This window comes from Phascolarctos cinereus, unplaced genomic scaffold (assembly GCF_003287225.1).
Source record: "Phascolarctos cinereus isolate Bilbo 61053 unplaced genomic scaffold, phaCin_HiC Scaffold_726;HRSCAF=1367, whole genome shotgun sequence".
Taxonomy (NCBI): Eukaryota; Metazoa; Chordata; class Mammalia; order Diprotodontia; family Phascolarctidae; genus Phascolarctos; species Phascolarctos cinereus.
In genome coordinates this window covers 348,653,483-348,668,253 of record NW_027556098.1, presented here as the reverse complement: position 1 = coordinate 348,668,253, position 14,771 = coordinate 348,653,483, and the positions used below count along the sequence as shown (strand labels likewise).

Genomic DNA, 14,771 nt, shown 5'->3' with positions numbered 1-14,771 from the left:
ATATAGTTTTTCACAGCATGACTCATGGAAGTGTTTCACGTGACTACACATGTATAACCTATATCAAGTTGTTTGCCTTCTCAATGGGGGGGGAGAGAATTTGGAACCAAAGTTTTAAAAACAAATGTTAAAAATTGTTTTTACATGCAACTGGGAAATAAGATATACAGGCAATGGGGCACAGAAATCTATCCTGCCCTACAGGAAAATAGTAGGGGAAAGGGATAAGAGGGTGGTGGTGGTGATAGGAAGGGAGGACAGATTGGGGGAAGGGGGTATTCAGAATGCACATCATCTTGGAGTAGGGGGAGGGGAGAGATGGGGAGAAAATTTGGAACTCAGAATCTTGTGGGAGTGTTGAAAACTAAAAATAAATTAATTAACTAAAAAAATATACACCATCTTTGCTTATATTTCTACTTGACGTGTGGAGAAACTATGGTAATTAAGATAGTATTCTTGGGGCAGGTAGGTGGCACTGTGGATAGAGCACTGGCCCTGAAGTCAGGAGGACCTGAGTTCAAATCCGGCCTCAGACCAAACACTTGACACTAGCTATGTGACCCTGGGCAAGTCACGTAACCCCAATTGCCTAAAATTAAAAAAAAAAATAGTGTTCTCAAAAATATTTCCTATGTTTTTCTCTTACAAGAGCTCAGAAAAATGTGTGAAGGAATTGAGAAATCATTCCAACTGTTCAAACTGTTCTATTTTTTTCCATGTGAATAGGGGGTATATACATGAATATATGTCTTCTCAATAGACTGTCATTTTCGTGAAGAATATTTCTAATGGCTGTAATTCTATGTAATTCAAGAGAAAGGATCTAGAGAGGCTAAGATCTATCTTTGATTTTGTAAAGTGTATCTCCTTTCTGACTTTGCTAAGTGCGTCATTATTTCTATGATCTGCTGCTGAAGATGTCTGTAGCTGCCATGACATTCTGGAAGGAGGTGGCACTTAGCCTACAAAATCTTCCCTGATTCCTTCCCTCCCCCTTACCCTTTCCAAATGCTATTGCTTCTCTAACCTCAATTTATTTTAGGTCCTGATTGGTGCGACTAAGAATTCCCTCCCTGAAGTGGTAGCATTATTTAAATTTCCATCACATATTTCAATTGGGCTGTAATAAATTACCATATTTTACATAATTATAACTTTGAATACTGCAAATTTGGATAAATGCTTCCACTTCAGGGGATCTATCATTTTCATTAATTGAGACCTAGCTGCATTACACTTACTTGTAATGTAAGTTAGATATAAATTTGTCCCCATTAGAATGTAAGTAACTTGAAGAAGAGTCAGTTTTGTTTTTGCGTCCATTGCCTGGTACAGCGCTTTGTACATAACAAACGTTTAGTAATTGTTCAATGGATGGAATTGAATAAACTGAGACTAAACCTTTAAAGAAAAATGATGAAGGAGATGGTTTCAGAGAAACCTGGAAAGACCTATACACACTGACGCACAGTGACGTGGAGCAGAACCAGGAAAACAATTTATACAATATTTTAAGAAAATCAACTTTGTAAGATTTAAGAAGTCTGATTAACACAATGAACTTCTTGACAAGAGGTGATAAGCTCAAGAGGACAGATTGAGACAAAAATTTTTTAGACATGGCCAACTCAAGAAGTCAAAAGACTGAATTTTTGTTACAAAGGTTGTTTTGTTTTGTTTTTTTGTTTTTCAATGGGGGAGGAAGGTAGAAGGGAAAAAAGCAAATGTCACTTGAAAAATAATTTTAAGCATACACATACACCCACCGGTGTAAAGTTTTTTTCTGGGCATTGGTAATGAAAGAGAAGCAAAGTATAGAAGAATTTGAAAGGAGGGCAGGACCAATTAAAGGCTTTTTAAGGAAGAAAGCAACTCCCACTTGCTTCAATCAATCCACATGATATGGACACATCATCGTGTTTGCCCTTCTCCAGATTACTAATGTCCTTCTATGAGTATGGAGCCCTGAACTGAACATAGAACTAAGATAAGGTCTGCTGTGGGCAGAGTACAACAGGCCTATCATCTCCTTATTCTTAAAAGGTATGACACTCTGTATGCAGCCCATGATTACATTAACTTTTTTGGCTGCCACACCACACCACTGACATACTAAGTTTGCAGTGTCCATGAATTCTCTCAAAATTTTGGGAGAGGCATATCCATCAGTGGGGAACCGATGACTGTAGGTCAATGATAGGAGGCCAAACTGAATGCAGGTGTTTCAGTGTGCTAAGGAACCTGCTCACTGACAGCAGACTCATTTTCAAGGGTACAGATTTGATTTTTATTTACCTTTAAGGCCCACTTGGAGTACACAGACAATTAGCAACATTCTGCAGCAACTTAGGATAGAAAAGTAAAGCATTTCACAGGAGATGGGTAGAGGAGATCAGACAAAGGAGAAATGGGAAGTATTTGGAATGCAAGGGGCAGGATAATTATGGAAAAAAGAAAACATTTCCCATTCAAGGTCAGGAGACAAGGGGAAGAGACCAAGTACTTACATAATTGTGAAAGAAGTATTTTTATAGACAAACTTTCATGATCTCTTATCCAAGAAAAGGAAGTAGTTGTGACCACAGTAGATGAGACCATCTGCTCTACCATGTCCTTGCATAGGAGTTTGGGGACTTTCTAATATTAGGCCACCAAGTGACTGGAGAGATTTCTAGGATGTTGGTTCATCAAAATGTTGCAAAATAATTATGGTTCCTATTCCCCTCCAGTGGTCCACCACCCCCCAAACAGTTTTCAGAACAAGTACTATCTAGTTATGCCTTCTCCACCTTGTACTTGTAAAGCTGATTTTTTGTACACAAATATAAGACTTTACATTGATGCTTATTGAATTTCATCCTATCAGGTTCAAAAGAATGCTCTTGATGGTAAAGATCTTTTGAAATACTGACCCATCCTCTAGTCTGTCAGCTATCTGTCCCTCCCAGGGTCCTGTCATCTGCCAATTTGATAAGCATCTTTATCTAAGTCATTAGTAAAAATGTTACACAGCACAGAACCAAGCACAGATCCCTGGGGTAATCCCTTCCACTACTGATGGGACCTGATACTGATATGGTCTGATAGGAGGCAAATGAAAAATCTAGACAACGTGCTTGAGGAAAATTTGAGTGAGAAAACATTGCCAATCATGGGGAAAGACAACATTTAGGTACTGGGGTTTATTAGGAACCAAGAGGCAGAAATCCTTTTTCAGTAGTTGCTGCATTCTCCCAGTTCCATGTGTTGGGTGACTTCTAGCTTAGGTCAACAAACAAAGCTACGAGCTTTGTCCTACACCTGGGAACAGGAAAATGATACTGTATGTGTACACAAGAGACATGAATGTTGTCATTTTTATCAATTCCATCCTCACAGTTCTTGAGTACTTTGCTTGTAGGTTTGCAAAGAATTTTAGGGCTAGAAAAGATCTTAGAGATCATCTAATCCCTACCCCACTCCTCAAGACGAGAAAATTACAATCATATCGTGACGAAGTCATGAATAGAATCAATGACTTCCATATTGGGCACCTATATTCTTTCTGCTATACAAGGGAAAGCTGTGACAATGTGATGACCAAATGTGAGAAGTCATTTGAGATGAAAACTACTAACAAAATTAGTCAAGACACAATCATTAATCTTTTAAGAGGAAAGTGTGCACCTTTATTTCAGATTGACCTATAGGTCAGCCCTGTTTCCACATGAGAATCCCGGAACAAATCAGAAGAGGGATAAGATCCAAAACATCTTGGGAAGAGCCATTTCTGGGTGGTTTAGTGCTAAATACTGATAAGGCAGAGAAACCCAAGCTGCCTGGTGGGGACAAGTGTACCAGCAATTCTCATGAGCCAGCAATCTGCTTTTACCTCTAGTGGCAACAATACCAGCCTAAAAAGAGACCTTAGCTGGTAAGATGACAGTCTGCAGAGGACACTCAGTCAGCATAAGGCCCAGGGAAGTGACTGAGTCTCCTATGCTCATGTTTTCTCTCCTGCTCATCCACTGAGTCCAAGATGACTTCTTCACTCCCAAGACACCAGCAGAAAAACATTTTCATCCTGCACTGAAATAGTACTTGATGTGCATTGTTTCCTTGCACTAAAGTCCAGCAAAGCCTCACCTCTTCAAGCAAATTTACTACATCTATCTATGCCCAAAGAGACAGTGTGGCTTCCAAAGAAGTGCTGGCCTCCTCTTCTGATTCTTCCTTCTCAGGATCCACACATCAGGCACTCATCTCTGTTCTCTAAAGAGCAAACCATGGCTGCTGTGTTCCTCTCCTTTTCTTCATCCTTCAACACCTTCTCCTTCTCTTTCAGTTTTTCCTTATTCAGAGTGAACTGAATGGGGTTAGCTGCTGGTCTTGTCCTCAAATAATACATGCCAGTCTTTAGGCCCTATAAGGAGAACATTATAACTATTAATAAGAGTCTGCTCATCAGAATATTTAAAAGACCAAATCTAATGTGACTGCCTCATATACTTGGCTCTCAAAATCCCACTTTAATTTACTTGTTTTGATGGCATAAAAAAGGTGTCCTCGAAACTTCCACAATTGATAAATGTGCTTTACATCTTTAAAATGCACTAATCAAGCAGTGGTATAAGACACATACACAGATAACTATAACACATGATAATAATGCTGATAACGATGACTGACATTTATATACATTTTGAAAATTGTATATATCTCATTTGAACCTCAGAACTATCCCATGAGGTAGATGCTACAGGTATTACTATCCCTTCTTTAAAGACAAGGTCATGGGGCTTGTCCATGCGTCACACAGTTATTCAGTATCTGAAGTGGGATTTGAATCCAAATTTTTCTGACCCCACAACCCAGTATTCTAATCACTAAACCAATGATAAGTGTCAGAAAGATAAGCAAAGAAAGTGGTGTGTGATGACTTAAGGGAAAAGGTGTTAGTATGGAGAAACCAGGAAAAGTTTCTTGGAGGATGATGTGTATTTATGATTTTAAGGATGGTTAAGAATTCACAGACAAAATGGGTGAAAGGACATTACAGGTATAGGGAACAGCAAGAACAAAAAGGTAGGAAAACAGAACACATATTAAGGGCAATTAGGTTCACATGAGAAGTCCAAGAAGTTCATACTATGAGCCAAGGCTGGAAAGGTAGAGGTGGCTTAGAATGCCAAGCAAAGTCGTTTGAATTTTATTGAGGATACAGTAAAGATCCATGACTGCAAAGGCATGGATATAAGCAATATCTTTCAGAACCACCAGTACACCAGTTTTACTGCAATGACGTGCTAAGTCTTCTTTATAGCCCTTCACTAACCTGCTTCCAACCATAGAAGTGCATGCTGGTGAGTTTGCCATAGTTAGGCTCAGCAATGTGGATATTCAAAGACTGACTCTGATCAATGAACGCTCCTCTATCAGCCGCCATCTTGATAACAGTTTTCTGTGAGATTTCCCACACAGTCTTATAGAGCTGCTTCAGGTCTTCAGGAATTTCAGGGATATTCTGTAAGAAGGAAAAGAGCAAACTCATTTTCTCTCAATCTTGAAGAAGACAACATAAACTACAATGATATAAAGAAAAATAAACTCTAAAAGACTTTAGAACTCTGACCAATGTTGTTATCAATGGTGACTTCAGAGGACTGATGATGAAGCTTACCTTCTGTCTCTTGATACAATAAAGCATCTATTTCCAAACATGGTCAATGTGTAAATTTGTTTTGCTTGACTGCATTTATTTGTTACAAGAGAGATTTAGGGAAGAGGGGGGAGGATAGTCAGCAAGAAGTCACAGTGAATTAAAAATGACATTTATAAAAAGCTTTTTTAACATTTATATATAAATGACATTTATATCAAGCTTTTTTTTTTAACTTAAGAATGAAGGGTTGGGAAAGGGAAGGGGGGGTGGGAGAAGTGGTGGAGGGAAAAACACCATAAGCAGAAAATACTGGCCAGAAAATTAAGTCCTAGACTGAATGTCTTGCTCAATACCAAACTTTTGAATTCTACTGCTTGTAGATGAGCAAGCCACCTAACACCTATCAAATACATAACAAGAATACTATGGATTTAAAATAAAAGCCCAAGAAGGACAGGCTTCTCTAGGGAAACATGATGTGTCTTAGGCATGCTGATGGCTTAGAGCAAGTAACAACCATACAAAGGCATTGAACCAAATTTTCACTTTGCTCCTCTGCTATAATCTCTGAAGAAAAGTCCCCTTTTGCCAAAGCTAATCCTTACTTATACCTTTGATCCATTCCCTCCAGAAGTTTGTCCCAAAGATCATTCTCCAATCCTTTTTCTGTTCTCCTATCTCTCCCTATCTCTGGCTCCTTCCGAAATACATTCAAATATACTCAAATTATCATTTCTTTCCTGCTTTCACTAACAAACTTCCTAAAGAGTCATTTATACTCACTGCCTCCATTTCCTTACTACCTACTCAGTTTACAACCCCACATTTCAACTGAAACTTATTTCTCAAAAGTTTGCCAATGATCTCTCAAATACTAAAACTCAGTCATTCTGCAATTACTGTGAGCTAATTATCCCCTCTGTCTGGATGCTCTTTCTTCTCTTGGTTGCTAGCCATACTGGAAAGCAATTCAGAACTATGCCAGAAAAGTCATTAAACTGTGCATCCCCTCTGACTCAACAACATTATCTTGACCACTACCCCAAAGAGACCAAAGAAAAGGTCCTATATGTACAAGAAAATTTATAGCAGTTTTTTTGTAACAACAAAGAACTGGAAACTCGAGGGATGCCAATCAATTAGGGAATGGCTGAACAAATTATGGTACCAAAATGTAATAGAATTTATAGTACTATAAGAAATGAAGAGATTGTTCCAAAGAAAACTGGGAAGACTTGTATAGACTGATGCAGACTGAAGCAGCAACAAAGCAGAAAGCAGCACAATTGAGTAAAACCAGAACAATTTATACTATAAAATCAACATTGTGAAAGGGAACAATTTTAAAAGACTAAAGAACTCTGAGCAACACAATGATCAATTATGATCCTAGCAAAATGATGATGAAGAACATATCTACCTTCCAACAGAGAATTAATGGGCTGTTATGCAGAGACAGATATGGCCAATATGAGAATTTGTTTTGCTTGACCATTATTTGTTACAAGAGTTTTTGTTTTTTATCCCCCCTGGGGGACAAGGGGGAATAGTTAAGAAAAAATTAATGCTTGATAATGTGGGGAAATCTTTTGAATGTTTTTAAGAGTTTCCTATTCTCATAAATTCCTGCCACAGTCACCCATAGTCAACACAATCAGGAGGTATCTGAAGTTAGATTCATGCCCAGATTTCTCCTGACTTTCTAGTACTGAATTCTTTCCATTATGCCATGCTGCCTTAATTAAGGAGTCACTAGAGACTTTGAAGAAAAGTTTCAACAGTGTGTTTAGAACAGAAGACAAGCTGCAAGGAATTCAGAAGTGATTAAGTAACAAGGAAAGGTGCTGAATATGAACTACCCTTTTCAGGAGTTTAGCAGTAAAGAAAAAGAAAGATATAGGACTAACAATTTGAAGAAAAAAGATTTGAAGGAAGAGAGAGGGAGGGGGGAAAGAGAAAGAGAGAGAGAAAAACAGAGGGAGAGAAGCAGAAGGAAGAAACAGGGAGAAGGGAATTTATAGAGGAAAAGCGAGTGAGAGAAAATCAATTCAGCAGACTCCCCAAGGAAAAAGGGAGAGGGATCAAGGACATAAATTATAGAGTGATCCTTGGCAAGGAAAAAGAGAGTCCTCTCAGACTGAAAGGAAGCCAGGATAAGGGAAAACAAAGTTCTGAGAGAGTTAAAGAGGTTCAGCAAGGATGAGTGAGCTCAAGATAAACTGACAAGGATAAATACTGAGAGAGAGATTGTGGAGCTGGGAGCTAGAAGACAAATATGGAACAGCTGCAATAGGGGATTCAAAAACAAAGGACCATGTAGCAGGCATCAGAAAGGACCTGGGAGCTGCCCACTGAGGCTCAGGAATAGGAATGAAAAGGCAAATAGCAGGAGGGACTCAAGGTCAAAATAAGAAGGGTGGAGGCAGCAGGAGGACCAAGGAACAAAGGTTTCAAGTGGAGAGGGTAGTGAGTTGTTATAATGGATAACTATGGGGTCACGCTTCTGAAGGGCAGCAATGATGCTGGGGAATTCATATTTACTCATTCTTGTACTGCTTATCTCACAGGGCCTTTAAGTGTTATCAGCCCCATTTCCTTCCATTACGAATTTTAAATAAATGATCTGAAAAGGGACCCATAGGACCGATCAGATTACCAAAGGGGTCCATGACATGTAAAGGTTAAGAACTCCTGGCCTAAGGGATCATAATTACAGGTTTATTGACTTTAGTCACTCCTGACCTTATGTTTGCTCTCTTAACTTCAAGTCCTTATCACTGAACAAATAACTGAAAGACAAGGAATGTTTGGCCCATGCATTATACTGTCTAGGAATTTCCTAGTGCTAGGAAATGACAGAGACTTGCATAGAAACGTGCCCTATAATAAATCCTACCCATTATTATGCTCTAGGATAAATATGGTCCTTTGAGCAGGGGACAAAGGGACAGCAAAGTTAATATGACACACTTCACTCTTATTTTGTACCTGTATAGAGCCGTTACATGCAATGATCTGGTTTTTCATCTCTTCATTCCATAGGCCTCGTTCTGTCAGATCTTTCAGCAAATGTGGATTCACGATCTGAGAAAAATGGTAAATAAGATATAAAATAAAGAATACTCAGTAATGTTCAACTCAATATAATAAATTACAATGCATTGTTAAATAATAATTGAATACTCAAAAGTGACTGCTAGAAAATTACAAAGAACAAGCAAGCCCCAAAGAAGAAATAAGAGAGCTGCACCTCATCCTTTTGCAGAGGTGTGAGGTCCTTGGATGTAGAATATTGCATGTAGTTTCAGGCTTTTTCTTTCTTTCTTTTTTGGTGAGGCAATCAGGGTTAAGTGACTTGCCCAGGGTCACACAGTTAGTGAGTGTTATGTGTCTGAGGCCAGATTTGAATTCAGGTCCTCATGGAGCCAGTGTTCTATCCACTGCGCCATCTAGCTGCCCCAGTTTCAGGCTTTTTCAAAATATTGATTGGTTTTGCAGATTTTTTCCTACTCTTACTCTTCTTTCTTTAAAAAATATTATTTATTATATGAGATGGCTCTCTAGGAGGGAGCAGAGGGAGAAATACTGGGAGAAATTCTAATGATGGCAAAACATAAGATATCAATACAAATATTTTTTAAATAAGAGAAAAATAAGAAAGCAACCACAAAAACATAGGAATACAAATTTACATGTTCAGAGCCCCAGGCAATGAGGTTATTAAACAATTGTTTAAAAGCAGGCTGTGAGGCAAATAAGAATTTAAATAAAGTCCAAAGCTCCCATCTATAACACTTGAACTGTATATACAGTTTCAGAGTCTAAGTATTTAAGAGTGAGAAGGGCCAGTGACTATGTTGCAGTCTGGGTGCATTTCCACTGATGGTGTCATTAAAAACATAGCAAAAGAACAATTGATAATTAAGAAAAAAATTGAAGTAAATTCTCCAAAACTTCAATAAATCAAATTCCAGATAATGGGATTTCACATTCAAATACCATAAAATCATAATACGCAAGAAATGGAAAGGCTTTTTAAAAGTCATCTTATTTAACCCCTTCATTTTAATGTTGAAGAAATTAAGGCCCAAAGAGAAGTGACTTGTTTAAGGTCACACAAGAAGGCATCACAGATTCTTAACCAACATGGTTAGAATGTAAGTTCCTTGCAATCAAGGATTGTTCCATTCTTTGCATTTATAGTTCCAGCACCTTGCAAACAGCAAACTTAATAAATGATTGTTGATTGATGTCTACAAAGAATCAAGAAGTAGCTAAAGTCAAAGTACATGATACCATGAGAACTACGAGAACTTACAGAGAGATTAGTCTGTTCTCCAACCTATATCTCTTATTCGAATATCATTTAGGTGTCATCAACATAGCTTCAAGAAGCCAAAGTAGAAATAAGTACATACTTAAAATTAACTGAGCAGTAAAGCAAATTAGCTGTCCCAGTCCTTAAAAGATATTTTCCAAGTCTGCAATTTCCTCACCTGAAATTCTCCCGACAGGACTCTTCGAGTATAAATGTTGCTGGTGTAAGGTTCAATGGACTCATTATTCCCTAAAATCTGAGCAGTAGAGGCAGTTGGCATTGGGGCAAGCAGTAAACTGTTTCTGATGCCATACCTAAGGGGTAAAAAAAGCAAATTAATGTGGTATTACCTACAGAGCTAAAATCTGCCAAAATCACTGGAATGTAAGCTACTGAAATGGAAAGCAACTGTAACGAACAGGTAGGGGGGTGGCTTGATTCATTATAGAGGTAATAGAGGCTTCACTGCTAAGAGTGAATATCTATAACAATTACACTGTTGGTGTCTCTGTGGTAGCAGTACCCAACATTCCCTAACCTACACCCAATATACCCTGGCCTATGCCACCCACATTTTGGGACCCAGAGGACACTGCCTGCTTAATATTGCCTTGCAAATAACAGGTACTCAATACATATTTGTCTATTTCATGAAATTCAACCTATTTTAGGGTATAAATATGTATATATTTGACAAACTTATACCATATACCTAACACGTACATATTTCTTAACACTAAGCATTTTTATCACCATTCTCTATATAAGAAAAAATCTGATTCAAAATATGTTTTGACTATCACAATTTTCTCTTCAACTATGGATTCCTATAAGGACCCCTATAAGGAGTATAACGGTTACAACTTCTCCAGACCGTGAAATCACCAGAGAGGCTAACAGTGGGTAATGTTCAAAGTGAATACCCAATAATAATTTATGCACGACAGTACAAAGGTATTGCAAATAAAGCATCATCTTTCAGAGAAATCTCATCAAGCTTTTTCCTTCTCTCCCCTGAAAGTATCCATAGGGACACCTCCTACATGAAGCAGTTCTTCAGATGAGTAGTATGGCACTCTGGATGGAAAACTGACTACGACAAGTCATAACTTCAATGGTAAAGGGGAGATACTACCTATTCTCACAACCTCACAGGTAAAAACCAAATGTGATAACAGATGTGAAACTACTTTGAAAACTATCTTTCCCCATTAAGCCTCTAAGTTCCTAAATGAAAAGGAGCCTACCAAGTCCCCATGTTTTATACCCATGGATTTACACAGCATTTACTATACTACTCTGCACCCTGATGATTCTGATTCATGTCTAATTATAACACACAGAGGTTTTTGACCTGGATGGCAGTAACTCTGCAACTTCAAGCAAAAAAATGATTCCTCATTCCCCCACCTCAGTCTGTTAATCTGTAAAATGGAGACACCACGTATTAGATAGCCTGCTATGGCCCTAGGCAAGTTAATCTCGCTCAGCCTCAGTTACCTCATATGCAAAACAAGGAAAACATCCAAAACTCTTACCTTAGTCTTTTTGTAAAGGTTAAATAACTAATATAAATAAAAGGCTTTCAAAATCATAAAATACTATGAGTGTCACATACTAATAATAATTATCTCAGAGGTTTTTAGTAATAATAGCTATCATTTACATACACTTTTAAGCTTTGCAAAGCACTTTACATACATTAATTCATTTGGGGACTTTTCTAAGGACCAAGTAAGATAACATACATAAAAGTGCTTTTAAAAGGTAATATGTATGTATCTATCTATATACCTATATGTATATGTGTGTGTGTGTGTGTGTGTGTGCGCATGTGCATATTTCTACGCATTCCCTACTATTAGTAAGTGCTGCCTCCACCATTATTGATCACACCACCACGACGACCTCTCATTCTATGCAATTCTTGGCTATAATTTTCTATCAGTTCTTCTACAGAGGATATATCCAATGTTCTAGAGGCTTTTCTTGGGCTTTTAAAAATATTTTGTGTATGCCAATGCAGCAGTCTATCCCTGCAGTATTAGCCCAACTCCTTTTCCAGTTGTAAACACCCAGAAAAGGAGTTTGCTAAGAACTGTACTGTTTCTACTAATTTTACATGAAAATACAAAGGATTTGTTATTTGTCAGTGATAGGCAACTCTCTCCATTATTGCAGATTACATTCTATCTATGACTGAGTAGTTAAGTCTCAGGGCACATAAACATGAGACTTACCTAGGGTCATACAGCTAGTGTCAAAGATGGATATGAACAAAAATATGACTCCAAATTCAGAACTCTATTCAAATGATACCGCTTTTACATTAATATTAATAAAACAAACATCCTCCAGCTACTTCTTATTGTATACATTAAGGATTTTGGAGACGACCTCTAGGCAATACTGACTAAAATACTTGTCTTCATGTCTTCAGGGTATAAAGCACTTATAAAAGAAAATTTTAAAAAATCTAAATCTAGGTTCCATTCCTTACTCAGGAAATCATCTTGCCCATAAGTCTTAAAAGACTCCTCATCTGCAAATCTACAAAGCCCTAATTTGTTGGGATTTTTTCCCTAGTCAAAATTTACCAAAGACTGCCTACCAAAATCTTCCTTAGCAATTCTTAACTTATTTCTGTGCATTCGAGCAAACTCCATCTATATGCCCAACATGGCTAAGCTACAAACAATTTTAGTAGTTGAAGGGAAAACTCAGCACTTGGTGATACGAATGAATAACTAAAAGTAACTACTTTGGAACTAATCTGAGAAACAGGATCCTTGAAAAAAAAAAAAACAACCTGCTAACACATTTACTCACTTTGCAATCTTTTCCTTGAGAAATTTCCAGTCCCACAGGTCTGTAGGAGTAACATTCCACATATCATACTGAAGAATCTGAAGAAGAAACAACTCAAATTTACCACAAACCACCCAAAACTAGTTCAAAATTAAGTTAAAACAAACAAAAAAGTTCCATCAGAGTTCTGGAAAAGAATTCTGCAACTGTCCTACCAAGTCTTCCTCATTGCCAAATATTGAACAGGTCCAAACCAGGAAGGCTGGAAAAAGACTCTGCTCTCCCATCACCTTTACTGATCCTTCTCCACAGAAATCAATTTAAATTGATAAACAAAGAAAAATTTAAAAAAAACCCCTAAATCAAAATCAAGACCAAATTCAAAACCACAAGTCAAAGCTAGCTATCTTGAAAATGATCTATACTTGGTATTCAAAGTCTCTTATATGAAAGGTATGTATACCATAAAATGTTTAAATTCCTAAATGGCCAGGAATGTGATATCATCTAGGCACTGCTCTATATAGATTCTGTATAAACATGCCTGTTTAGAATGTATTAAAACCCAATAGTGCCAACTTAATCCTGCTTCAGATTTGCTTAATATAATCAATTTATAATTAACATGTCCTGTTTCCAGTTAGAAAACAGATTATTATTTTTAATATATGTGTAGCTGTGTATATATATGTATTATATATAACAAAATTATAATACATAACATCTTATATGTTATGTTAACATATTGGTACACATTAATATGTTAGGATACATTAATACTAATATTATATCTATCTTTCTATGAGTGAGACATGACTAGAAAGTAGGTCACATAAAAAAGTTCTAGAAGTTTGGAGAGATCGCAAACTTAATATGAGTCAGCAGCGTTACTCAAAAAATTCAAAGCAATCTTAGGTTGAAGTAACAGAAGCATAATATCAAGAGTTATAAACCTACTGTACTCCACTCTGGTAAGATATCCTCTACAGCAGTCATGAGTTCTTAGAGCCACACTTCAAATGGGATGACAAACTTAAACAAATCCAAGACAGATGACAAGGACCAGTGATAATTTTGCAGCCTGAGAACATTTCTACCAAAGGCAAGTTTGCAATAAATATTTTTAAAAATAAAGGTATGTACCCTCAAATCTTCAAAAATAAAAAATGATTCCTGATATAGGAAATCACACCTGAATATTGTAGAATCACAGAGCTAGAAAGGTATTTTAAAAGTCATTCTACACTTCTAGGGCTATATCCCAAAGAGATCAAACAAATGGGAAAAGGACCCATGTGTACAAAAATATTCATAGCAGCTCTTTTTGTGGTGGCAAAGAATTGGAAATTGAGAGGATGCCCATCAATTGGGGAATGGCTGAGCAAGTTGTGGTATATGAATGTAATGGAATACTACTGTGCTATAAGAAATGATGAACAGGCTGACTTCAGAAAAACCTGGAAAGACATATATGGTCTGATGCTGAGTGAACTGAGCAGAACCAAGAGGACTTTCTACACAATAACAGCCACGTTATACGATGACTAATATTGTTAAACTGAACGCTTCTCAGCACTACAAGGATCTAAGACATCTCCAGAGGCCTCAGGATGGAAAATGCTATCCACATCCAAAGAAAGAACTATGGAAGTAGAATCACTATCACTTATTTTTACCTTCTGTTGAGTTTTGTTTCATTTTTCTGATGGTTCCTCCTATTGGTTTTAATTTTTACTTACAACTTCACTAATGTGAAAATGTTTAATGGATATGTAAATGTAAAGCCTATATCAGATTGTGTGCCGTCTTGGGGAGGGTAGGGGGGAGGAAGGGGGAGAAAAATTTTCAACTCAAAAACATATGGAAGTGATTGTTGAAAAAATCAAAATAAATTAATAAAAATTTTTTAAAAAGTCATTCTATTTACCTCCTTACTTTAAAGATGGGGAAAATAAGACCCAAAAAGAATCTCAAAATCATGTGATACAAGGACTAGTTGAA

General features: G+C 37.2%; 1 protein-coding gene across 1 annotated transcript in view; it reads right to left on the bottom strand.

The window, feature by feature from the left end:
- Positions 1–3,642: 3,642 nt before the first annotated feature.
- Positions 3,643–14,771, bottom strand: part of RRM1 (ribonucleotide reductase catalytic subunit M1) — a 37,487-nt gene continuing 26,358 nt past the window's right edge. The window contains exons 15-19 of the mRNA XM_020967818.2: positions 12,792–12,868; positions 10,141–10,276; positions 8,633–8,728; positions 5,318–5,506; positions 3,643–4,405 (exon numbers count right to left, since the gene is read on the bottom strand). Coding sequence (XP_020823477.1) covers positions 4,220–4,405; positions 5,318–5,506; positions 8,633–8,728; positions 10,141–10,276; positions 12,792–12,868 — 684 coding nt within the window. The 3' untranslated portion in view covers positions 3,643–4,219. The remainder of the gene's footprint in view (positions 4,406–5,317; positions 5,507–8,632; positions 8,729–10,140; positions 10,277–12,791; positions 12,869–14,771) is intronic.